Source organism: Saccopteryx leptura, chromosome 2 (assembly GCF_036850995.1).
Source record: "Saccopteryx leptura isolate mSacLep1 chromosome 2, mSacLep1_pri_phased_curated, whole genome shotgun sequence".
In the NCBI taxonomy this organism is placed as follows: domain Eukaryota; kingdom Metazoa; phylum Chordata; class Mammalia; order Chiroptera; family Emballonuridae; genus Saccopteryx; species Saccopteryx leptura.
In genome coordinates this window covers 102,189,182-102,214,765 of record NC_089504.1, presented here as the reverse complement: position 1 = coordinate 102,214,765, position 25,584 = coordinate 102,189,182, and the positions used below count along the sequence as shown (strand labels likewise).

Genomic DNA, 25,584 nt, shown 5'->3' with positions numbered 1-25,584 from the left:
CCCAGCCTGAGCAAACGTGTCGTCCTCCCTCAGCTGGACAAGACACTCCCACACTTAAATCCTACAAGGGACTTGGCATCCTCCCCGCTCACTGTCATTTCCCACGTACACACCTCTAACAGGCCCCTGTTACTCTTGTTACCCCTTTGTTCCAGCCTCAGCGCCTCCACCCTCCGAGCTTCCCCTGCAATGAGGCCCAGAGGCAGACAGCCCGGCCCTGAGGCCAGGCCTTTTCTGCTCCAGCCCGGACACCACACAGGAAACCCTGGAAGACCTGAGGATCACTCCGCCTGTCCTCTGACTGCTTCTGGGGAGCAGACAGAAGCTCCCTAAAGACAAGGCTGAATTCTAGAAAAATGGCTAATGCTTTAGAAAGCATCAAGTCTCAAAAGCCACTCATCGTCCCTAGAGGGTTCAGGATACAAATAATGAGGGAAGGCCTCAGGAGGCCCCATACTCAGTCTGGGCTTGGGAGTCGAGGTGACAGGAGAGGTCCCTGAGGATTAGAGAGCTGAGTGCTCCCTGAAGGAGTCGAAGGTATCCCCCTCAATCGGGAAGCAGGGCGGAAGCATCACCTGTCGATCATAGTGCCTTTGACCTTCATGATCTTTTTTTTCTCTCAGGTTCTCTTTCCTTGAAGCAGCTCACATCCAAGTACAGAGGCAGTGGCCACTAGAGCATTTCTCAAAACCTTCTTTATTCATAATTTACCCATAATTCCCCTGAGGTGCTGCTCCTACCCACCCCCTGCACCTGGGCCCACCCCCACCCTCACTATCCTGCCCTCCCTCCTGGTCTCCCATCTTCCTATGTCAGTAGAACAGCCAGGATCAGCCCTGGGCTGTGGAGGATCCCTTGGCTCCTCTGGGGACAGCCAGGTCCCATCTACTCAGGGCCCTCTGGGGGGCTGGCACAATCTCCATACTGGTTGCAGGGCCGCTTTCTCCAACTTTCTGTGACAGAGTCACACTTTCTCTTCTGAGGCTGTGAGGAGCGAATCAGCCCCAGAGCCAAGGCTGGCTTCACGGAGACCCCGAAGTTGGCCCCTGGGAGCGGGGTATCCTCGCTGTGGGCTGGGCCTCCACCCAGAGCGTGCTTCCTGGACTTGGAGGCTGCAGAGGCAGCTCGGCTGAGGCTTAGTGTCTGAAAGAACTGGCACTGGGCAGCTCCACGGGGCCCCCGACCTCCAGGACAGGCAAGACCCGAGGCAGGGACAGGACTCAGGGAGAGCCCACAGGGCAGCAGGTTGTTAGGAGAGCCCAAGAGGAAGGCCAAGCTGGGGAGATCCTCCTCATCCTCACTGGACCTGTCCACTGGCCCGCGAGTTTTCCCAACTAGAGTGGTCCCTCTGGGAATGGAGTCACCCCTGGGTCCCAGTCCAGAGTAAGTGTGCTTGTGACCCTGGGGAGCAGAGGTGGGGCATCTAGCTCGGTGTGGAGGGCAGTCCTCATGTCCTGAAGGGACAGCAAAGGCTTTGGGCCTGGATGGGTGGGTGTCTGCCTGACCGTGCCTTTTATGGTCTTTTAAGTCAGTCTCTGGTGAGCAGGCTTTGTCATTGATCCCCAGCAGGGGGTCATGGTCATGCGTCTGGGCATCTTGTTCAGCTGCAGACTCGGGAGAACTTGGGTCCAATTGGGGTGCCCTGTGACTTTGGGGTGCCTGCACACCTTCCTCCTCCTTCAAGGCCTGGAGTCGCTTCTCTATCAGCTGGGAAGAAGAGGAGACAGTGACCGACTCCGCACATGCGTGTGACGGGAATAGGAGCATGAGTAATGGGACAATGGCATTGGGGGGAGGTGGGCAGGGGATGATACCACGACTCAAATCCAGAACACACATGTGCCCTCCTGCCATTCTTTGCACCATATTCCCAGCTTTCTGTCCTTCCCTCCCCTCTGGGCTCCCACCCTCTCCTTCTATCACCTTCTTCCTGCTATAGTCCTCTCCTTGTCGTCCTGCACTGCACCCACCGCAGAGCTGGCCCCTCACATGCCATGCCTACAGCCAGGGTGGGTGGACAGAGTCATGTGGACCCCTGTCTTGGGTTTGCACTGCCCTGGTTTACCAGGGCGCTCTCTCCCATGGCTCACCTGTGGCCCCCCAATCCCTGATCTACCTGGAGTCCCTCCATCCAACTCATTTGAGGCCCTTTCTTCCTTAGGTTCACCTGGCGTCCCCCTCCCATCTTCCTAAGGTCCCTCCATGCCCTAGCTCACCTGGGCAAGACTGAGTGCTTCTTCCTGCTCCAACTCCTTTTCTAGGGCCAAGAGATCCAGCTGTGCTCCTGGGGAATTGAGTTGTGCCAGGAACTGGGGGTGAATGACCGCCTCCACCTGCGACAGAAGGAAGGGCTGTGAGCAGCCTCAGCAGGGAGTCACCTGTGAGTCAGCGGGACTTGGAGGAAAAGTGGAAAAGCAAGGACCCACACCATCCTCTTGCACAGGTGGGTGTTTTATACCAGTGGTCTCCAACCTTTTTTGGGCCACGGACCAGTTTAATGTCAGAAAATATTTTCAAAGACCGGCCTTTAGGGTGGGACAGATAAATATATCACGTGACCGAGACAAGCGGCAAGAGTGAGTCTTAGACGAATGTAACAGAGGGAATCTGGTCATTTAAAAAAAATAAAACATCATTCAGACTTAAATATAAATAAAATGGAAATAATGTAAGTTATTTATTCTTTCTCTGTGGACCGGTACCAAATGGCCCTCAGACCGGTACCAGTCCATGGCCCGGGGATTGGGGACCACTGTTTTATACCATCATGGTTGTCAGCTACAAGCACACACACACACACACACACACACAAACAAGGAACACACATATATACCAACACATAAGGGCACACCCATGTGCATGCAGCACAGACCATTCACTATACTCCTGCACAGCACACACACATGTACACACACACTCACACCCACACAGGCACCCAGCTCAGGAGCAAAGAATGGAGTTTAATTCCATTGGTTTGGACAGAACCCAAGTCTGGGAGCTCGAGTGCCACCCTCTGGAATCCTGCAGACCGCGGGGCTCTGAGCCAGCCCACCTTGGTGAGGAAGTCTTCCTGGGAACACAGCTTTTCCATGTAGCTCCAGAGACCTGGGTCTGAGTAGGTCCCATCCTCTTCCTGCTGTGACTCCTTTCTGTCCTCATCCCACTCTCCGCCTGGCTCCCCGGGGGCTGAGTGGGCCGGCCCCACCAGCTCGTCCATGATGTCCATGTACTCTTTCACGGCCTCAGGGGGGATCTCCGTGGGTGCCTTGGTCTCCCGGGGTTGCTGGTGTCTTTGGGCGGGTTGGGCTCTGGGTACAGCCTTCCTGGGCATGCATGCTGGAGCGGAGAGGGAAGAAGAGGGAGTGAGAGAGGGTTAACGCTTCTGCCTCCTGAGCATGTGGCAGTGAGGGCAGTGTTTGGGGGGTATTAACGTGGGTGCAGTCAGGTCAGGACCACTGATGCTGTGTGACCGTGTGAGGGGAGAGGAAAGAGGGGAGCACCCAAGACACTCATGAGGAAGGACATGTAGAGCCACCGATTCTCCAAGGGGTCCTGTCCAGCCTGCTACTTAGCAGACTTTCTGTGAGGTCTTGACAAGGAGCTGGGAGAGCGGTTAAGAGAGTTGACCAGGTCCAGACCCCATGGTGACAAGGGGCACTGAGGCCCTGCCTCTCATGGCTGTTGCAGCTGGAAGACCAAAGCCCCTTGAAGGAAAAGGACCAATGAGGGGACAGTGGCCTGCTCTAAGTCCCTGCTGCCCTTGGCCACGGGCTCCTGTGGGAGTGTCCTGCTGTACCTGGCTGTGGGCCCACCACTGGGGCTGGGGGACCCCGAGGATCAGGTCTCGGTGGGGCTGGAGGAGGCGGGTCTTGCGTCCCCTTCGTCCACTGCAACTTCTGAATCTCTATCTCCTCTTCTGCCTCAAACTCCATGAACCTGGGGGTGAGGGAGTCACAGGCTGTCCTGAGGAGGAGGCTGCCCAGAGCCCAGCACAGGCAGCGGCCCATGGAGGGACGAGAGAGCAAGTGCCTTGGCCATCAGGGTCCGGACAGGGGGCCGGCTGGGGGATGTCATTCCCTGCACAGCCCCGCTGGCTGGAGTCGGACCTTACTGGGCTGGGCACATTCACTTCAGCCTGTCCTGAGCCTTCAGGTCCAGCCAAGGATGGGTCAAGATCAGGGGAGGGTAGAGCTCCCGGGGGAGGTAGGACAGAAGAACCCACACTCTGAAGGTGAGGGAGAGGCTTCTGGTGGGGAGAAGGCCTCTGGGCCTGTGGGGACGTGGTACTGACCAACACCCCTCCTTGCTACATCCTCTCTGATGAGCCCCGCCACAGCTGGACCCTGCCCGGCAGTCAGCCCTCAGTCCACACTGTGGTCAGTGCCCCTCCCCCACCACACACACATTCAGCTCTCAGGCCCAGAAACCTGACTCACTTTTCTGCCATCTCGTAATAGATCATCCGGTCAAAGTTGCTTTTACTCTGCCATTCCTGCATGGCCCGGCCTAGTCCCTCCTTCAACGTCATGGTGGGCTTCCGGCGGGATAGGGACCGGAGCACTGGGCTGTAATACCTCAGGGTCAGTCACGGTCTGCAGCCTGGCCTCCACCCCCTGGCCCCCCATTTCGGTGGAGCACACGTACCCCCTCCCCCTCCACAGCATGACTGAGTGCCGCAGATGAGGGAGGGGCATCTGTGTGTGCAGGACAAGCCTTCCTACCTACTGTAGTCACTCCCTCACCATCACACCAGCCCATGAACCTGGACTTTAGGCTGACGGTCCACTCACACCCTGCAGCTGGGACTCCATCCTCAGACCTTCCTGCCAGCATCCCAAGACACGCCAGCCTGTGTGTCCACCCCACATTCCTCTTTCATGTGCAAAGCCCAGCTGAGCCCCGGTGCCCTGCCCAGTGTACTCACATGAAGAAGCAGGACAGAGCCTCTACATCAGGACTCTGGGGAAGGTGCCTCCGGGCCAGGGCCTTGAAGCGCTGCCAACGTCGGAAGTTTTTGTATACACTATTGTCGTTACCGGAGTCATCCACTGTGGCCTTGGCTAGGGAGATGGCCAGGCCACCCTCCCTGGAAGCCCCATGTGGCCGTGGCCCAGTGTTCACCAGGGAGGTGGTGGGGGCCAGCTGGGCAGCTGGTGGTGGAGCTTGAGGAGGAAGGCCAGGACGCAAGCTGCCCTTGCCGGCTGGGGTGGCCCCAAACGCTGAGGTGGGCATAATCGTCTCCACTGCAGAAGCTTCCAAAAAGAGGGGTGCAGGACATGCAGCACCCCCACTGAGGATCCCTGGGGCACTCCAGTTGAGGGGGTCCTGAGTCAGGACAAAGGCCTGAAACTGGGGAAGCTGAGGTCGTGCATTTTCTGACCCGACCTGGAGAACAATGTTGCAAGCCCCAGTCCTAATGGGGCCATGACCAGCATCTCCTGACACCAGGGAAGTCCCGGGCAAAGCCGACAGCACCAGGGGGCCACCAGGAGAGAATGATGGGATCGTGAGGGGTGGCAAGTGCTGTTCCTGAGGTGGCTGGTGTGCAGGACCACTAATCTGCAGGGGAAACGGCAGTGCCACGAAAGAGGTCATGGAGGCACCGGGGTTCCTGGTCACATTCGCTCCCAGCACTGCAGATGCTGTTGAGATAAAGGAAAGTGGGGAATGGACTAGGAGAATCTGCAAACAGACTGAGGTGCTCTGGGTCCCCTGTAGCCACTGGGGAATCAGAGTGGTGAGTCTCAACAGGTCAGGGCCATTTGGATGGGGACACTGTGGAGTTCACAAATATCCTCAAGTCATTGTCACACTCTTGACCTCCGGTTGAGAACCAGTCCACTGGAGGGCTTGCTGCTCCTTCACTAAGGCTCCCTGACCGCTGTCTGCGGGAATAAGCACCCCAACCAGCGCTGACTCTGAGAGCCTCCCGGAAGGTTCCCTGGCACCCGACCCTGCCAGCCTCAGAGGCTGTCACCCATGACATGGCTCTGTGGGAAACCACCCCAGGCAGACACACTAGAGTTCACGACCTTCCCCAAGGAAAGTTCTAGGCATCCCAAGGGCCTTTGTGAACAGTGTTTGAAATGGTAGGGCCCCTTCTCCTTCTCATTCTTCCTTTTGTGTTGTGGTCTCGCACAAGAACAAAAAAGCACTGGAGTGTATCTCTCCACTAGAAGGCACCAGAATCCTGATACAGCCCCTCACACACCACCCAGCATGCACATGCATGTCCGAACCAACAACAGCAAACTCTTAACACGGGCCAGGTTCTGCAACTCAGGCCCAGCACTCAGACTAATGGCCACCTCAGGGGTTCTGTTCCCAGGAGAGGGGTCTGTGAAGTCGGCGTTTTCCTTAGATTCTGTCATTTCACAGCCAGCATGGCAGCAGGGAATTAGAAAGGGGCTGGCGAATGGGGAGCAGCGGGGCTATCAGAGGAGTTTTCCAGAAAGTTCCATAGCTGCTGTCGTGTTAGATTGGTTGTGAGACTGCAGATTCTCGTAGTCTGTTCCCACCCACCTCCCAGCAATGGAAAGTGAAGGCGCAGTAAGAACCAGGTGCGAACCCGGTGTCAGTGGGACGAAGGTGTCTGGAATACACCCCTGCTCAGAGGGCTCATGCAGACCCTAGTCCAGGAGACCAGCTACACACCACGTGCCCTAATCACTCAGGACAGGTGTCCTTGGGCATGTGCTAATGAGACAGAAGATCGTCTCCCTGCTCCTGTGCCGCTCCCCTGGCCCCCTTTGAAGAGGATCCTCCTTCACAGCGTTTTAAGGGAAAACCAGCCCTGCTGCACATGTGTTCTGCCTGTGAAGCAGTGACAGAGGATATGGCAAACCCTTCATCTCAAGGGTGAGAGGCAGAGCAGAGGGGACACCCTGAGATACAGGACGAGAGGAAGTAGGTCAGAGAACTGAGTTGCCAGAGGGGAACAATTCAGGACAAGTCAGGGAATCAGCAGAGCCCTGTGCTGGTGGAAGTTACCTGGCTGCCCTGCCCTGTCCAAGACCAGCAGCTCCCTGGACCCAGAGGAGTGATCTCTGGGCTGGGAGCAGTGGAGAAGCTCTGGCGGCAGCAGCTGGAGTCTGTCCAACCTCCCCTCAGGGAGGACATTTCATTGTAGCCTTGGCCACAGACAGCTCCCTGGACAACTTTCTGGCCAAGACCACCCCTCCTCACTGCCTCCATTAGCTCTAGTGTACTCAGTTCAGATCCCACAGGAGGATATTGTGGGCAGCTGCAGGTGCCTGAGGAGCAGGACACAGCACTAGGCTCTCCCGTGACCCTTCCTGTGCTACCACGTGACATAACCCTCTACTCCCAACACACATATGTCCACATGGCTAGTCTCCCCTCTAGAAAGAATCCATGTATCTGCTGACATTCTCTCTCCATCCCCAGGCATTTCCCGAGTCATCCTGATCCTCCTCTTAGGAGCCCTTCTGTTCAGTGTGGTCACAGGTATCCATTGCCTCCCAGCCTTCCTGGGTGACAGGTCCTTGGAGATCCAGTCCTCTCCTTCCTCTACTTCAGTCCTAACTGTTTCTCCAGTGGAAGTGCCACATATTAACCTCAGGTATGAGGGACAGCTCAGTCTTTAAACACACCCCACTCCCAGCTATGGACTTACCTCCTTCTAAAGCCATCCTGCAGGCTCAAGCGCTGACCACAGCTGCCTAGTAGCCTCCACAATGAGAAAATTCAGGTCCAGAACCTAAGGAGTGACCTGCTCCAACAGATGCTCAGCATCCAGTGAGAAGGGAAGAGTTTGAATTTAAACAGCGGAATGTAGGACTCTGGACATTCTGCAGCGGGGGAGGGGCAGAGGGCCGGTGGGGTGATGACATCACATGGAGGGCTCTGGCAGGTAGGCAAGAACCAGTAGTTTCTTTCAAGTATTAAGTGGCAGCATGATTGGTGTGTGCCTCTTTAGTCAATTTATGCATTGGTTTTCTGGATTCACAGCTCAAGCGCTTTACTTGATGTTCCCTTTATTTCAGTTCTTGATACATCAACTTATGTTTGGGTCCCTCAGCCAGCTTCCTATTGGGCTCTTGGCTTGTACTTCAACACGGGCTACACTTTCTGAACAAAATTCAGAACATACAGCCTGAAAAATAATGGGTGCTTACAGCCACACGGAGCCCAGTGTTTGAAATTGGGACTGACTCAGCAGATGCAGCATGTTTGTTGCTGTGTGCACACCACTCCTTAGCAAACAGTCCTGTGGCCCCAGGTGCTGTCCAGTGCTAGAGGCTGTCTATCCGCAGCCGGCCCCGCCTTTCGGATGATCCCCTTTGCTCCAGTCCATCAGGGGCGGGCCCTGCAGTCCGCACGGCCAAGACCAGAAATCACTACCTTTTGTTTTTCAGAGTATTATGTTCAATGTTTAATTTTTTACCTTTTGAGTGATGTTACTATTTTAAACATGTAATGGCTTTGCATTGTTACAGTCTAATGGTGCAAAATGGAAAATGCAGTGACAAGTCTTTCTCCTGCTTTCTTCCTCTCTTGCAAATGACCAGAAAGAGGATTTGATGACTCCAGTTCCTTTGGAAAGTATGCCAAACTCAAGTAAGTTAGTAAGTCAACGCTGCTACTGTATATGTGCTTTATTGCCAGCTGAATTCTACAATACAATATAAAAAAAGGATGGAGAAGAGAGTGAAATTGTTCCCACAAAATACCTGGTATGTCAACAGACATGGGCCCAGACAGTCAAGTTTTGATCAATGTTACAACAACCTTGTAATGGAAACATCTGTGAAACCACATTTGTTGAAAAACCTCCACGTACTAAATAAATATACTGAGAAAACTATTCTGGGACAATAAGTGCGTTTGGGAATACTCTAAAAATATAGTCAGCAGAAAGTGTCTTTTAGATAAAGTGTTTCCCAGGTCTAAAATTCTTTGCCAGAATTGTTCAACAGACACCCGGATTTGTTCAGAGAAACCAGGGAAATGCATCCAAAGGGCATGAGGAACCTGCCCCAATTTGAGGACACGTGCTAGGTCAACCTCCCCAAACTCTTGCACTAGGGAGGTATCTAAGTGTGTGGATTGCACATGTGCAAGTTCTCATGTCACGGGGCGCTGGTCTGAAGGAGGGACGAAGGCTGGTGGTGGTGGTTCCTGAGGAAGAAGATGCCGGCAGGCTCACAGGGACCGCACCCTCCACCTCCTCCCTCTGCTGCAGGGACAGCCTGGCGAAGCCGGTACCTCGCACGAGGACGCACGCGCGCCCCCTGGGGGTGGGGCTCTGCCCTGCAGCGACTCCCAGGGTCCGTTGAGGTCTGTTGGCTCTGGCGTCACGCATGCGCTGTTGGGGAGCAGCGTGTCCACCTGGCGTCCTGGCTGGCACGGCCTGGCATGGCCGCCTCCGGAGTAAACCGGAGGTGAAGAAGGCGCTCGGACTCCTCACTCCTCAGGTGGCCCTGCCCTTCTTCTTCTTGTATTTTTTTTTTTTTTTTAAGATTTCATTTATTGATTTAGAAAGAGAGAGAGAAGGAGCGGGAGCATCGCTCATAGTAGTTTCTTCTCCTCGTGCCCTGACCCGCAAGTCCTGTTCGGAACCCACAGCTGCCTCCGGCCTCCCCAGCCCCTTCCTTATGCTGAGTCTCCTTCTGGTCCTTCGTCCCTCGCAGGGTGAGCCCTCCTGCCCACAGAAAGTGCCCGTTCCCATGCTGTGTGCGCTGTAACTGCTGTCTGAGGACGGGTGGGTCCTTGTGGCTCCTACGGCCCCTCGTGCCTGTCCCCTGGAACTGACAGCGTTGTATCCGTCACACTGTGTGCTGCTGGCAGCATGCAGCTCTGCTGGCTTTTATATTTAAAGCATTTTACGTTTTAAATAAAAATGTAGTGCCTGACCTGTGGTGGTGCAGTGGATAAAGCGTAGACCTGGAATGCTGAGGTCGCTGGTTCCAAACCCTGGGATTACCTGGTCAAGGCACATAGGGGAATTGATGCTTCCTGCTCCTCCCCTCTTCTCTCTCTCTCTCTCTCTCTCTCTCTCTCTCTCTCTCTCTCTTCCTTCTCTCCTCTCTAAAATGAGTAAATAAAGTCTTTAAAAAAAAGAAAGAAAAAAATGTAGTATAACGCCTGTATGTTTTGGATTTGTCACTTTGATTTGTGTAGTTTTAAAATAGGAAGTCACGGACCCTGGGTTTTAGAGGGGAGGAACAGGAGTATCTCAGTATCTTGAATCAGCACCGAAAGCCCCCTCCAGGTGGAATGAATGGGAATTGCTGGAATGACTGAGGTTGGACAGAGCTGGCTGCTCTGGGGCTATTCTGTTGCAGTATGTATCATCCCCCCCCCCCCCCAGTCTCTCTATGGACAGAAGAAATCCTCTGCCTTTTTTTCGTTAATATAATTTAAAATTTTTTTAATTACACTAGCCACACAAGTTTAAGGTGTACAGCATGGTGATTAGACAATTACCTAGCTTACAAAGTGATCACCCTTATAAATCTAGCAGCCATCTGACACTATCCATAGTTCTTACAATGGTATTGACTATATTCACTATGCTGAACTTTACATCATGTGACTGTTTTTATAACTGGCAATTTGTGTATCTTACTCCCTTCCCTCTTTCAGCCATGCTCCCAATCCCTCCCATTTGTCAACCACCAAAATATCCTCTGTATCCATGAGTTTATTTTTGTTTTGTTTGTTTGTTTATTTTGTTCTTTAGATTCCACATCTAAGTGAAGTCATATGGTATTTGTGTTTCTCTCTCTGACTTATTTCATGTAGCATAATGTCCTCTAGGTCCAGCCATGTTTTTGTAAATGCCAAGATTCCATTCTTTAGCTAAATAATGTTCTACTGTCTGTATGTAGTACCACATCTTCTCTATCCATTCATCTTTCAACTGGCAATGAGATTGCTTCCATACCTTGGTTATTGTAAATAATGCTGCAGTAAAGATAGGAATTCATATGCTTTTTTGAATTAGCGTTTTGGGTTTCTTTGGATAAATACCTAGAAGTGGAATTTCTGGTCCTTCATTGTCTCTTGTTATAGCCTTTTAAAAAATATAATCTCTTTTGTCTGATATGAACATTGCTACTTCAGTTTTTTATTCACTTCCATTTGCATGAAATGCCTTTCCCACCCCTTTACTTTCTGTGTCTTTCAGTCTGAAGGGGCCTCTTGTAGGCAGCATATGTAAGGGTCTTGTTTTCTTACCATTTGACCACCCTATGTCTTTTGATTGGACCATTTAATTTATTTATACATTTAATGTAGTTATTGATAAGTATGTAGTCATTGCCATTATATTAATCATATTTCTGATTTGTTTGTTAATCTTTGTATTAAAGAAGTCCCTTTAACATTTGTGTAATACTGGTTTGTTGGTGATAAAAACTACTTCAACTTTTCTTATCTGGAAAGTTCTGTTACTCTCCTTCAATTCTTTTTTTTTTTTTTTAATTTTAGTGAGAGGACGGGAGGCAGAGAGAAACTCCCACATACACCCTGACAGGGATCCACCTAGCAAGCCCACTAGGGTGCGATGTTCTGCCCATCTGGGGCCTCTGCTGTGTTGCAATTGGAGCCATTTCTTTAGTGCCTGAGGCAGAGGCTATGGGATCATCCTCAGCACCCAGGGCCAACTTACTCTAATCGAGCCTTGGCTGCAGGAAGGAGGAGATAAGAGAGAGAAGGAGAGAGAGAAAAGCAAGAAGGGGAGGAGTGGAGAAGCAAATGGGCCCTTCTCCTGTGTGCCATGACCAGGAAATGAACCCAGAACATCCACATGCTGGGCTGATGCTCTACCACTGAGCCAACCAGCCAGGACTCTCCTTCAATTCTTAATGTTAGTTTTGCTGAGTAGATTTAATTGTAAGTCCTTATTTTTCACCATTTTGAATATTTGGTGCCAATCCCTTCTCTCTGCCCAGTTTCTGTTGAGAAATCAGCTGACAGTCTTATGGGAGCTCCCTTGTAGATAACTAACTGCTTTTCTGTTGCTGGTTTTCAGAGTCTCTCTTTCTCTTTAGCCTTTTGCATTTTAGTTATGACACGTCTTGGTGCAGGCCTCTCTGGGTTCATGTCGTTTGGGACTCACTGCATGTCCTAGGGTCATATGTCTATTTTCTTCACCAGCTTAGGGAAGTTTTTCATCCTTATTTCTACAAATAGGTGTTCAATGCCTTGTTCTGATACTTCTCCTCCTGGTACCCCTGTAATGTGATGTTTTTTACACGAATGCTGTCCCAGAGGTCTTTTAAACTGTCTTTGTGGTTTTAAATTCAGTTTCCTTTTTGTTGTTCCTATTGGGCATTTTCTGCTACTTTGTCTTCTAAGTCGTTGATTTGATCCTCAGCTTCATCTAATCAATATGGATTGACTGATGTATTCTATTCTATACATTTCAGTTACTGTGTTCTTCATGGCTGACTGACTCTTTATTTTTTCTCTCCATATTCATGTTTCCTGTTCCTTTGTTAATGTTCTCCTTGAGATAACTGCTGTTTCCTATACATTTTTCAAGCATCCTTATGACCAGTGTTTTGAACTAGGCATGTGGTAGATTGTTTGCCTTCACTTTGTTGAGGTTTTTTTTTTTTTTCTTCCTGGAGTCTTGTCCTGTTCTTTCATTTGGGACATGTTTCTCTGTCTCCTCATTTTGGCTGCCTCCCTGTGTATGTTTCTCTGTATTGGTAGATATCTGCTCTGTCTCCCAATTGGTAGCATGGTCTTATGTAGTAGGTGTCCTTCGGGGCCCAGTGGCACAGTGTCCTAGGGTTCACCTGTGCTGGGAGGTCCCTGCTTGTCCCTTTGTGGATTGTGTGTGCCCTTCTGTTGTAGTTGAGTCGTGATTGCTGTTGGCACGTCAGTGGGAAAGATTGACCCTCATGCTGACGGCTGTGAGTACAGCAGACAAGGTGCTATGCAGGGGCTGGTCCCACGCAGCAGGATTCATTTTAGTGTGGCTCCGGTGCTGCTGAGTCTGACTTTTATTTGTGCTATTTGTGGAGGTGCTTGAGTGGTACTCTGGTGTGGTGGCTCTGGGGCCTCCTGAGAGAGGCTCTGGTGCAGGACAAGGTCTTATGCCAGCCTGGGGTGAGCTGGTAGGAGCTACAAGTGATTTGTAGATGGTTGCTGCTTGTGCTAAGCTTAGAGACACTTGGGAAATGCTAAGCTGTGAACTGAGGCTGGCTACCCATAGTGCCGGGCTTGGGGCTGCTTAGCAGGTGGTATGGAGAACATGAAGCCAAATGCTGCTCATTTGGGTTTTGTGAAACTGTAATAGATTTTAGAAAAGTCTGCAGAGCAAATCAGGACAGGCCATTTGTATGGAAATGGTTTGAATGTCCAGTAAGTTCAGGGGAGTGGAGTCTCAGAGAACCACCAAGACAGGGTGAGTGGTGGTAGCCAGGTTGATGTTGACTCAGACTTTGTGCCCACCTGCAGACTGGGAGCTGGGAGAGCTCACCAAAGGACAGTGGTGCCTGCCAGCACTTCATTCCTGGAAAGAGCAGCCCTCCACCCTCACCTGAAGCCCAGTAATTCAGTTCCTCTCCATATGTCTCTGGCCTTTTTCAAGCTGCTGCCTCAGCTCTGGAGCCCAGAGTGAGTGTGTCAGCAAGTAAGTGTGTGCGTGGGCTTTTTAAGAGGAATGCCTGGAACTCCAGCAGTCTCTGTCTCACTCAGTCACAATCCCCGCTGATCTCCACAGCCAGAAGTTATAAAGACTTTTCTTCCCAGAGCTGGAACCCTAAGATGGGGAGCCTGGTGTGGTGCTGAGACCCCTCACTCCTGTACCTCTGCAGCAGAGATCGCCCTGCTGATTCTTAACTGCCCCACATGAGTATGAGGCCAGCACGTTTTGTGTCTCCATCTCTCCTACTCCCAATCTTGACATGGCTGCCTCTTCTTTTTCTTTCTTTCTCTTTCTTTCCTTTCTTTCTTTCTTTCTTTCTTTCTTTCTTTCTTTCTTTCTTTCTTTCTTTCTTTCTTTCTTTCTTTCTTTCTTTCTTTTTTGAGACAGAGAGAGAGAGACAGAGAGAGGGACAGTTAAGGACAGACAAGACAGGAAGGGAGAGATAAGAAGCATCAATTCTTCATTGCAGTTCTTTGTTGCAGCTCCTTAGTTGTTCATTGATTGCGTTCTCATATGTGCCTTGACAGGGGGGCTACAGCAGAGTGAGTGACCCCTTGCTCAAGCCAGCCACCTTGGGCTCAAGCCAGTGACCTTAGGGTCATGTCTGTGATCCCGCTCTCAAGCCAGCGAGGCCGCGCTCAAGCTGGTGAACCTTCGCTCAACAGCAACCTCGGAGTTTCAAACCTGGGTCCTCTGCATCCCAGTCTGATGCTCTATCCACTGCACCACTGCCTGGTCAGGCATGGCTGCTTCTTTATAACCTGAGAAGTAGGAGTTCTGTTCAGCTAGACTTCAGATGGTTCTCAAGGGTGCTGGTTCTCCATTTGTGTTGTAGTTTTGATGTGGTGGTGGGAGCAGTTGAGCACAGCGTTTACCTACTCCATCATCTGGAAGGTCGGAATCCTCTGCTTTTTACTGAGGGGCCCCTCTGGCCTCTAGCTGTCATACTTCAAAAGTTGATGGAAAAAAAGGCCTGAACCCTTCTCATCCACACTGGGTTGTGGGTTTTAGAGGCCTTGTGGCAACACAGTGGTGGGTCTGAGGAGACCCAGAAGAAGGCTTGCAACTGCTAAGGAACTGCCCCTGCAGAGGAGGCCGTTGTGCTGCCTGTGGTAGGAACCTGGGGTCCAGGGTGAGGCTCACAACCTGCAGAGCTGGGGGGAGCAGAGCCAGCTCAGGGAGGCAGTAGGAGCAAAGCAGGGGAGGACGAGTGCCGAGCAGGGCTGGCGGTGGGCTTGGACTGGCAGGAAGATTTGCAGACAGCAGGTCAGGATGTGAAATCCCTCACCCACAAGTGGAGCATCCCTTTGCCCCTCCCCCCAGCCAGACTCATCTCCTGTGGCTGAAAATAGCAGGCAGTTTTATTTGTGGTCTCCCTGAGTTTGGAATAAGCAGCTATCATTGTAACGCTTTTACAGTCCTACTCTGATGGCTATGGGAGGAACTTGAATGCTAAACATAATTTTAAGATATTGAAAGTATACAACATGATGATTTGATATACGTATGCATTGTGAAAGAATTTCCTCATTGAGGCAATTAAGACATAAATCACCTTACATATTTATTTATTTTTTCTGAGAACATTTAAGCTCTACTTTCTTGGTCACTATGGAAAGCAGTGTATAGGTTCCCTAACACATTACAAAAGAAAATATCTCCACACTGCCTTCCACAGTGGCTACACCGATTTCATTCCTTCCAACAGCACACAAGGATTCCCTTCTCGGCACATCTTTGCCTGCCAGGCAACCCGTGTGCCTTCCTGGTTTTGATACTGGCCATTCTAGCAGGTGTGAGGTGACGTCTCGTTTCGGTCTTAAACTGCATGTCCCTGGTGATGTTGAGCACCTTCTCATTTACTTGCCAGCCACATGCATGTCTTCTTTGGAAAAACGTATTCAGTTCTGCCCATTTTCTGTTGTGGTTGTTTTTTCTCTTGAGTTGTATGAGTTCTTTATCTATTTTGGATATTAGCCTCTTATTGGGTGTATGATTTGAAAATATTTTTTCCCATTTTATAAAAGCTGTCTTTTCATTGTGTTGATGATTTCCTTTGCTGAGCAGAAGATTTGTAGTCTCACTTGTTTATATTTGCTATTTTTATCCTTGGTTTTGGTGTCATGAAGAAAAATATTTTAATTAAAACAAAGTTTAAAAGAGGAATTTCTATTAACAGTTGTCTTTTCTTTTTATGTCAACAAACCCTTAAGGTGATGAATAAAACCTATAAAGAACATGATTCAATGTATTTTATTTTATTTTTAATGCACTGTGAGAGAGAGAGACAGACAGACAGACAAAAAGGAAGAAAGATGAAAAGCATCAACTTGTAGTTGTGGCACTCTAGTTGTTCATTGATTGCTTTTCATATGTGCCTTGCTGGGGGGTTCCAGCCGAGCCAGTGACCCTTTGTTCAAGCCAGCAACCCTGGTCTTCAAGCCAGTGACCATGGGATCATATCTACAGTGTGTCCATAAAGTCATGGTGCACTTTTGACTGGTCACAGGAAAGCAACAAAAGACAATAGAAATGTGAAATCTGCACCAAATAAAAGGAAAACTCTCCCAATTTCATACCTATTCAGTGCAGTTTGATGTGTGCTCACGCACAGATTTTTTAGGGCTCCTTCGGTAGCTATCCCGTATAGCCTCTACAGACTCGTCACTGACTGATGGCCTACCAGAATGGGGTTTCTCCACCAAACTGCTGGTTTCCTTCAACTGCTTATCCCACCAAGTAATGTTATTTCTAAGTGGTGGCACTTATAATAAACAAGCTGATATTCACGTTGCACTTTGGTCATGGATTTGAATTTAGCGAGCCACAGAACACACTGAACTTTCCTCTGTACCGTCCACATCTCTACTGGCATGGCCATGGGCTGCTCCGCTGTATACACGGTGTTACGTCATCATCTGCGCATGCGCACATGCTGCCACATCATTCTACAGAAACTGGGAGGGTTTTCCTTTTATTTGGTGCAGATTTCACATTTCTATTATCTTTTGTTGCTTTCCTGTGACTGGTCAAAAGTGCACCATGACTTTACGGACACACTGTATAGTTCCATGCTCAAGCTGGTGAGCCCACACTCAAGTCAGCGACCTCGGGGTTTCAAACCTGGGACCTCAGCATCTCAGGTTGATGCTCTATCCACTGCACCACTGACTAGCCAGGCTCAATCAATGTACAGAGGCTCCATGGGTTACAACACAGTTCCATTCCTATCCCAGTGACATAACCCAAATTTTGGTGTAAGTTGAAACACATACTAGCCTAAGTCACTTACCTATTCTAACACAGTTGTAAAGTTGTGATCTGGAACATAAAAGCAGCCTGACCAGGTGGTGGCGTGGTGCATAAAGTGTCCGACTGGAACTCAGAAGACCCAGGTTCAAAATCCTGAGGTTGCCGGCTTTAGCGCAAGCTCATTTGGCTTGAGCACAGTCTCACCAGCTTGAGCACAGGGTCACCAGCTTGAGTGTGAGATTATAGATATGAACCAAAGATCACTGGCTTGAGCCCAAAGGTCACTGGCTTGAAGCCCAAGGTCACTGGTTTGAGCCCAAAGCCTTATCGGCTGGGTCATCCCCTGAGAGACCCAGAACTGGGCAGAAAACAGCATTGCATTATCAAGTAAATGGGGAACAGTTGAGTCTTGTTCGGAAAACCTATTTCAAATGACCATGTCAGTTTTAAATAAGCAAGACATTGAACATAATTAGAACCCTTATTTACTTTATCTCTTTACTTCTCAGGTGCTACAGGGAGATAGAGATTTTCTGCTCAAGCCTGTGAGTATATTTCTGTGCACAAGAAACTGATGGGCATTATCACAGGGCATAGTTATTGCTGGTCTGGGCATTTCAGAAACTAGGCATGTATATTACATTGGAATGTTTTAATAAATATTTTAATGGGGTCACAACAGAGCAGAAATCATTTCAATGTTAAGAATAACCTTACGCATAATATGATCCAGATGGTTCTCAGAGACAGGCTTCCAAGAACTGTGTGCCTCATGCTCTTATAATGGAGAATGTATAGATTACACACTTTTTATTGGGATGTTTGAATGTCAGTTAATAGAATCAAGAAGGGACCAACAGATGTAACGAGGGCAGACAATTTCAAGAAACAGTTCAAAAGATTAAGCTTGGTTTCTTCTGGATCCATGGACTCTTTAAAAAGGATTTCTTGGAAGGAGCTTTCTTGTTATAGTAATTTCTTTCTTAATTTGACTTGTTTTTGATATAAAAAAAAGTGTAAACAATTTTTTCCTGCAGATTCTTACTTGAATGCGTGAACTGCTTTTCTCCCTCATGTTATGGGAGCCAATGTTTAATCTCCCCAAAGACAAAATTGGATAACTTCTAATTCACCTTTCCAGCTTAGTTTTGTTATGTTTGGTTAAGTAAACGTGTTCTTTAATGAAAAATAAAAGAAATTAGAAAGCTAGGAATATTATGAAAGTCTGTATTCTCTTGGAGGGGTGCAGATTTCTGAAGCTCTATTCCTGTTTTGCCTCAAGTCAAGGGGGTGGGAGAGGAGACAGCCCCGGACTCTGGCCAGCACCCAGCCGCTGGGAAAGGCGAGGACCACTGTGGCCCCATCTGTTATCTCAGCCCCGGCCTCCCCTCCTTTTCACTTGCTGTCAGCTTCAAATTGTCTCCCAAGCATCGCCCAGAGGTCATTTGCATTGTAACCTACAAAATTCTGAGAAGGTACCTCATGAAAATGTAACTGACTTCCCCCCAAAGAAAACATTCATATTACAACAACACTAAAAAGGTACAGAGAGAGACTTGTCTTTGTGAACAGTGGCATTTCCCTAGCTTTCATTCCAAACCGAAGAGAAGAGCTGGTTTCTCAGACTGAGAAACATCCTGGTGACAGGTCGAAGAGCTTTTTATCTGATTGTCTGATTGTAAGAATGAGAAAATAGGGAAACAAGCAAGCATGAAAGATGTGCATTTAAGAATGTGGAGGTGCTTGCCGTTAAGAGACGAAAATTCTATGATGATCCACCCCAAACACCTAAACAATACCAGACTTTTGGCTTTAGAATTTATTTTTCAGTTCAGTGCTGAGCAGTCCTCGTTTCCGGTGTTGTGTTCCTTTGTGGCGTGAGGAGGAAGGGTCTTTGTGAACAAGGTCTTGGCTATCCCAGCATGTCAGAGCCAGACAGAGCTGCGCACCCGGCCACTCTGAGCAGGCCTGACCTAACGGAGCACTTCCTGTCCGCCTCCTAAGGACCCTCGAGAGCACCTTTGCTTTAGTTCACGTTAGCGCAGGTGCTGAGAAGTTCTGCACCAACAAGTCCGCTCACCGTTCTCCTGCTCTCATTTTCCAGGTCAGTCTACCACGCTCTCACCTTTCTTAAAGGAATACATCTGAGCATTTCATAGGACACTCATTCTTTTTAACAAATTAACAAACACTAATAAGATACAATTTACATCAATAAGATGTATTTCTTTTTTGTGTGTGGCAGAGACAGAGTCAGAGAGAGGGACAGATAGGGACAGACAGACAGGCAAGGAGAGAGATGAGAAGTATCAATTCTTTGTTGCAGTTCCTTAGTTGTTCATTGATTGATTTCTCATATGTGCCTTGACCGGGGGGCTACAGCAGACCGAGTGACCCCTTGCTCGAGCCAGCGACCTTGGGCTCAAGCTGGTGAGCCCTGCTCAAACCAGATGAGCCCGCACTCAAGCTGGCGACCTCGGGGTCTTGAACCTGGGTCCTCTGCATCCCCGTCCAACACTCTATCCACTGTGCCACCGCCTGGTCAGGCAAGATGTGTTTCTTTTAAAGGTACCCCATTCGATGTGTTTCCACAGTTGTGAAACCGCTGTCCCAATCGAGACAGAGGACGTCTCCAACACCACAGAGGTTTCCTTATGTTCTGTACACTCCATCCCCACACGCCCTCCCCAACTGGGCCAGCACGAATCTGCCCTCTATCACTGTGGGGTGGGTGGTGTTCCCTGTCCCAGAACTGTGTACAAATGAAAGTACTGTGTAGTATTTCATTATATGCATAGACCATCCTTGGCTTAACCATTATTTTGTTGGTGGACATTTGAGTTGTTTCCTGACCCTGGTGCTTTTCAGTACATAGCTTGCAAAATGATGATGTAGAGAAATACTACAGATCATACACACACACACACACACACACACACACACACACACACACACACACTCAGAAGCCATGACAGCCTGACCAGGCACAGTGGTACAGTGGATAGAGCATCAGACTGGGACTCAGAGGTCTCTGGCTTGAGTGTGGGATCATAGACATGACCCCATGGTCGCTGGCTTGAGCCCAGTGGTCGCTGGCATGAAGCCCAAGGTCACTGGCTTGAGCAAAGGGTCACTTGCTCTGCTGGATGCCCCCCCCCCCCCCCGGTCGAGGCACATATGAGAAAGTAATCAATGAACAACTAAGGTGCCACAACAAAGAACTGTTGCTTCTCATCTCTCTTTCTTCCTGCCTGTCTGTCCCTATCTGTCCTTCTCTGTCTCCATCTCTTTTGCTTAAAAAAAAAAAAAAAGAAGCCATGACAGCTCATAACAAGGCTCCCAGTGGACGTGGAAAAGAGGATGCCTTTGCAGTGTTTCTCCACATCGTGTACAAGAGTGGGCAGCAGCAATTTTCGTAGTGGTCTGTAAACTAGAGAGAGAATTTATGTGGAAGAATGGATAGATATTTTTAAAGCAAAGTCTAAAACAGGAGTCCCCAAACTTTTTACACAGGGGGCCAGTTCACTGTCCCTCAGACCATTGGAGGCCAGACTATAAAAAAAAAACTATGAACAAATCCCTATGCACACTGCACATATCTTATTTTAAAGTAAAAAAACAAAACGGGAACAATTATAACATTTAAAATAAAGAACAAGTAAATTTAAATCAACAAACTGACCAGTATTTCAATGGGAACTATGCTCCTCTCACTGACCACCAATGAAAGAGGTGCCCCTTCTGGAAGTGCAGTGGGGGCTGGATAAATGGCCTCAGGGGGCTGCATGTGGCCCGCGGTCCGGTCCGTAGTTTGGGGACCCCTGGTCTAAAAGGTATACACTCTATCCACCCAGTTTGTTTGGTCATTTTGCCTGAAAAAGAATTAAACATTTCTTTTTGTATAGCCTTTTAAAAATACATAGATGGTTTATATCAAAACATATGCTGAACAGGATAGTCAACTTTAAAAAGATAAACTCAAACCAAGCAAAAGGAGAATGCAATATGCCAACAGTGAAAGCCAAAATAATTACTGAGCTTAAAGTTTGACTGGCTTTTCTGGTGAGAATCCACACTAGAAACTTAAGCCATGCTCTTCTTGTCACCAGATGACAAAACACATAATTTCCTTTAGAAGAGAGAAAGTTGTTGCCATAATTAAATTTTAAATTTTAATTAAAGAGATAATCAGTGAACTCAACAAATGTTTTAAAAATTCAACCGGTCCTCTGAGAAACTGGTTTGCCTTTTATGACTGAAGTGTGTGCACTGCCCATCTTACCCTGGTGCCTGTGTGCCCATTGGGGACGTTGGACTCCAGGCTCACAGGTACTTAAGAGAAGAGGTTAGCGGGCACTTGGGCCATTGTACATGGGAGCATATATGAGACCATTAAAATGCGGTGTCAAGTTCCACAATGAAAACTTTGTTCTTACACAACCAGAAGGAAACTAGATATTTAAGATGAATACACGAAAGTTAAGAATGATTGTATTATAAAGCTTCCAAACTGTGTGGATTTTTAATTCTTATGTTTCATTGCAAATTTTAACTAGAACTCCGTTTCCTTTCTTGGGACCACAGAGTTTTTACACGTGCATGGGCAACTGAAGTTCGACAGGCCAAGAGCTTGCAGGAGCAGCATGAAACCGCTCCACACTTTATTCCCCCTCCCCACAATGAACAAAAAGTGTTTTTTTCAGGTTAAGCATTCAGAAAACAAAGAATATAGAAAATTGCAAATTTAACTTTTGGTTTTGATTTATCTTTCACTTCAGACTGTGGAAACATCATTGAAAATGTCTCTCATCTACAAACTCAAAGGATTTTATCTTTTCCTTCTCCTTTTCCTCCCGAGAACCCTGAGGGCACCTTACATGGATGGTGCTGCTTCATTAGTAGCATCCCTTATGAGTAGCTTATAAATGACACTCTACGGAGGACATGCTGCAGAGTAGAATTTAATTGGTCGTGACAATCTTGTCAGCAGGCACTGATGGAAGGGATACTGCCTGAATAAGGAAACTGACTGTTTCATCTCATATAATGGCTGGTTTTAAAAATTACATTTAGCAATTATTCAGCAAATATGACAGATACCCTTATGTTCTATCTTAATTAAAATTCTATTTTTATATAGTTCTTAGCTTTTTATGATTTACTTATTTCACAGTATAATGTTCTCTAAGTCTGTTGGGCAGATAAAATGTATTATGCTCACTTTGTTAAAGAGGCCGTTGCCCAGGTGGTATTAATGTGTGTTGGGGTGGGCTAAAGGCAGGCAGAATCCTTGTAGCCTGGGGCTTGGTTTTGGGATTAAGCCTTTCCTACCCTTTTTGGTGTAAGGTGGTACAATCCTATCATGCCTCAGAGAAGTGACTTTGTATTAGAGACTTCCCTATTATGTATATTGGATTAAGGGTTTGGATTTCTACACTATAAAATGGGAACGGAGCGGGAGTTTGCTTCTTGGTTCCTGAGGTTAGCATGAGAGAGCAGAGAAAGTAGAGCCAGCAGCGGAAGGAGGCCACGTGGAGTAGGCCAGGAGAAGCAGCCAAGATGGCGGAGTACTGAGTGAGATGCCAGTCTGTGTAGAGTTTGTATCTGGGATAAGGAAGAAAATGGGGAACTGAGGAGAATAAGGTTGGTGAGCTAGAAACCTTTGATTCTAGGAAACTCGGATAAGTCAGTGGCTTTGTGAGCACTGAGTGTGACTGGGTTTTGGAGCCCAGTGTGTATTTTTACTTGCCCACCGGGTGCAAGGTAGGATTAAAGGTTATGGCCCACCAGTTTTTGGCTCCATGGTTTCTTTGCCGACTGTCCGAATCCAATGCGAACCTGCATGGGTCTGGCTGCTGTGATGTTGGCCCTGGCCTTGACTGCTGGCTTTACAAAGTCCATCCATATCGTTGTATATGGTAATATGTCATTGTTTCTTATGGCTGAGTAGTATTCCATTGTATATATGCACCACATCTTTTTTCACACATAAGTAGGATATAAAACTGAGACTTGTGGATATAGATAAAAGTGAAATGGTTACCAGGGGAGGGGGAGGGGGAGGGGAAGAAAGAGGGACAAATAGAGGGTGACAGAAAATGATTTGACTTTGGTTAATGGGTACACAACACAATCAACAGTTTAAATGCTATAGAGATGTTAACCTGAAACCTATGTACTCTTTTTTCTATATAACATTTTTTTTGGATTTTACTTATTCATTTTTAGAGAAAGAGAGAAAGGGAGGACCAGAAAGCATCAACTCCCATATGTGCCTTGACCAGGCAAGCCCAGGGTTTCGAGCAGTTGACCTCAGTATTCCAGGTCCACGCTTTATCCACTGCGCCACCACAGGTCAGGCTGAAACCTATGTACTTTTATTGATCAATGTTACCCCATTAAATTTAATTTTCTAAATAAAATTATTTTTTAATGCTATTTTTAGTAAAACAAGAAATCCAGACTCAAGTGACAAATCTGTCCCTGGGGGAGTTGGTGGCTTAGAGGCCGGTTGGGCGGTAGGTGGCGCCCTGGAGTCGCTCCCGCCTGCCCTCGGAGCCTGGGCACTGCTCTAGCTGCGGAGGCGGGTGCTGCGAAGCCACGTGGGGGGCGCTGTCTGTGCGGACTCCGCGGGCAGAGAGGCTGGCACTACCGGTTAGGGCCACTTAGCTTAGTGAGCGAGTGTCCGTGGGTTTCAGTGTTTCTGACTCCCCCTCCAGTACTCCGCCCTTGGAAAATGATTCCAAGTTTTTCAGAACCCGGGGCGGCGGGGCTCCGACCGTTCAGAAATGCTGGTCCCGTGCGGCGCTGGGACCCGAGGCCACGCCCCGCACCCCGAGTTGCCGGGGTGCAGCCGCGGCGACCTGGACTGTGCATACCGGAACCCGCGGCGCTGCTGCTGGAGGAAAATGGGTGTGACTGTCCTCCGGCCTGCGCGAGGGAAGGGGAGAACGTGAAGCTTCCACCGTACAGGAAAGGGCCGGGTGTGCAGGTTACAGCAAGCTGTCTGCGGTGACGGAGAGCTAGCGTTTCAGAGGCGCGGGGGGTGCGATGGGGTGGGGGGGCTACCGCCCTTCCAGACACCGGGGCGGGAGCGGACCCGGTTACCGACGTGGGGTCCTGCTTGGCGAACGTCCCGGGATACCCCCAACCCAAAAGAAGGAAGGTGAAGGTCAGGGTCTGCGGGGAGGGCGGCAGGGACCAAGAGAGCACTGGCCGCCGGGGAGCAGCTGGGAAAGGAGCCCCTCTGACTCCCGCAGGAAAAGAATACCCCGTCTGACTCTACCTCCTTATTCTTATGTATTATTAAATGAGACTGTAGGGTTCATAAAATAAAGGATTTTTAACTTTTCTTCCCCTCCCCCCTTACCCTCCTTCCGCCCCACCCCTCAAGGAAGAGAATGCAGGAGTCCAGGCGGCAGCAGATAGTGCTGTGAAAACAGTCTATGTGAACCTAAAACTATTCTAAAAATACTAAGTCTTATTTAAAAAAAAAAAAAAAAAAAAGGAAGAGACTTAAATGTAGGACAAAATTGAGGAGACTGCTAGTTTTGTAAAATGCAAGTAATGCTTGCTGTAAGTCCTTACCCCTAAATGCAGGAAACCCTAGAGTGCAAAGGTTCATGCCACTGACAGAGAAGGGGAGCTGCCCGCCTTCCCATGCCCGCTTCAGAGGGGAGGGCGGCTTACATCCTGAGCCTTCTGGCCTGGGTGCTCTGTGAGGAGATACCCACCATGTGGGAGAGGCATCCTGAGGGGGTCTTCCCCCCCAGAGCTCAGCAAGGCCTTGAGGAATGAGGAGTTGGCGAGTAGGGGCTCACAGGCATGTTGACAACTAAGTACCTAAGAGTCCTTCTTAATTATGAAGCTGTTTATATCCTAATTCAGTTTTTAAAACTGTTCTTTTTATGGCTGTTCTCTTTGGGAGATAAGTAGTGAATTGTGTGTTTGGGTCGAGGTGCTTATCTTTTGTCAAAGCCTAGGTTCACAGTATCTCAGAACAACCTTGTGTATTTTCCCAAATGCAGAATAATGGTGTGGGAGTCAGTAAGGTTTTTTCAGGGGAGCAGAACCCCTAGGACGTGGGTGTGGAAACGGGCAAATCAAGAATTGGCAGTGAGGGCCGCTGGCTGGAGCCCGGGAAAGACACTGGTTCAGGAAGAGACTGGGGACGGTGGGCTGGAGAGTCCCTCTCATTCAGGACTTCCCTTTACTGAGTTACATCCTGAATCCTATTCAATCATAATGGAAAGATTGATATCGGGATATTTGTTCTCTATAAGTAATTTGAGGCAGGGAAGGCAGAAGATAGATAATTTGATCTCTTCACCAATAGGTGGTACTAAAAACTTGTTTTCTTAAAATTATTTTTTACTTTTCAATTACAGTTGACTTAAATTATTATATTAGTTTCATATGTGCAACCCAATGATTAGACATTACCTAACTTTCTAAGTGATCATCTTGATAAGTCTTGTACCCATACATGGTTATTAGAATATTATTGACTATTTCCCTGTGATATACTTTATATCCCCATGACTATTCTGTAACTACCAATTAGTACTAATTAATCCCTTCACTTTCTTCACCCATCCCCCCCCCAACTCCCTCCCATCTGGCAAACATACCAATGTTCTCTGCATCTATGGGTCTGTTTCTGTTCTGCTTGTTAATTTTTTATTTTTAGATTAAATCCTTGATAGATA

The 25,584-nt window shown here is 48.5% G+C and overlaps 1 protein-coding gene across 1 annotated transcript; it reads right to left on the bottom strand.

Annotated features, from left to right (window-relative positions):
* Window positions 1–885: 885 nt before the first annotated feature.
* Window positions 886–7,652, bottom strand: LOC136391472 (NUT family member 2G-like). The gene is made up of 7 exons (XM_066363160.1): window positions 7,637–7,652; window positions 4,925–5,642; window positions 4,437–4,565; window positions 3,797–3,936; window positions 3,053–3,336; window positions 2,217–2,333; window positions 886–1,707 (listed from the first exon to the last, which is right to left on the bottom strand). Exons 1-7 carry the CDS (start codon window positions 7,650–7,652, stop codon window positions 886–888), a joined length of 2,226 nt encoding a protein of 741 aa, XP_066219257.1.
* Between the last annotated feature and the right edge of the window lie 17,932 nt (window positions 7,653–25,584).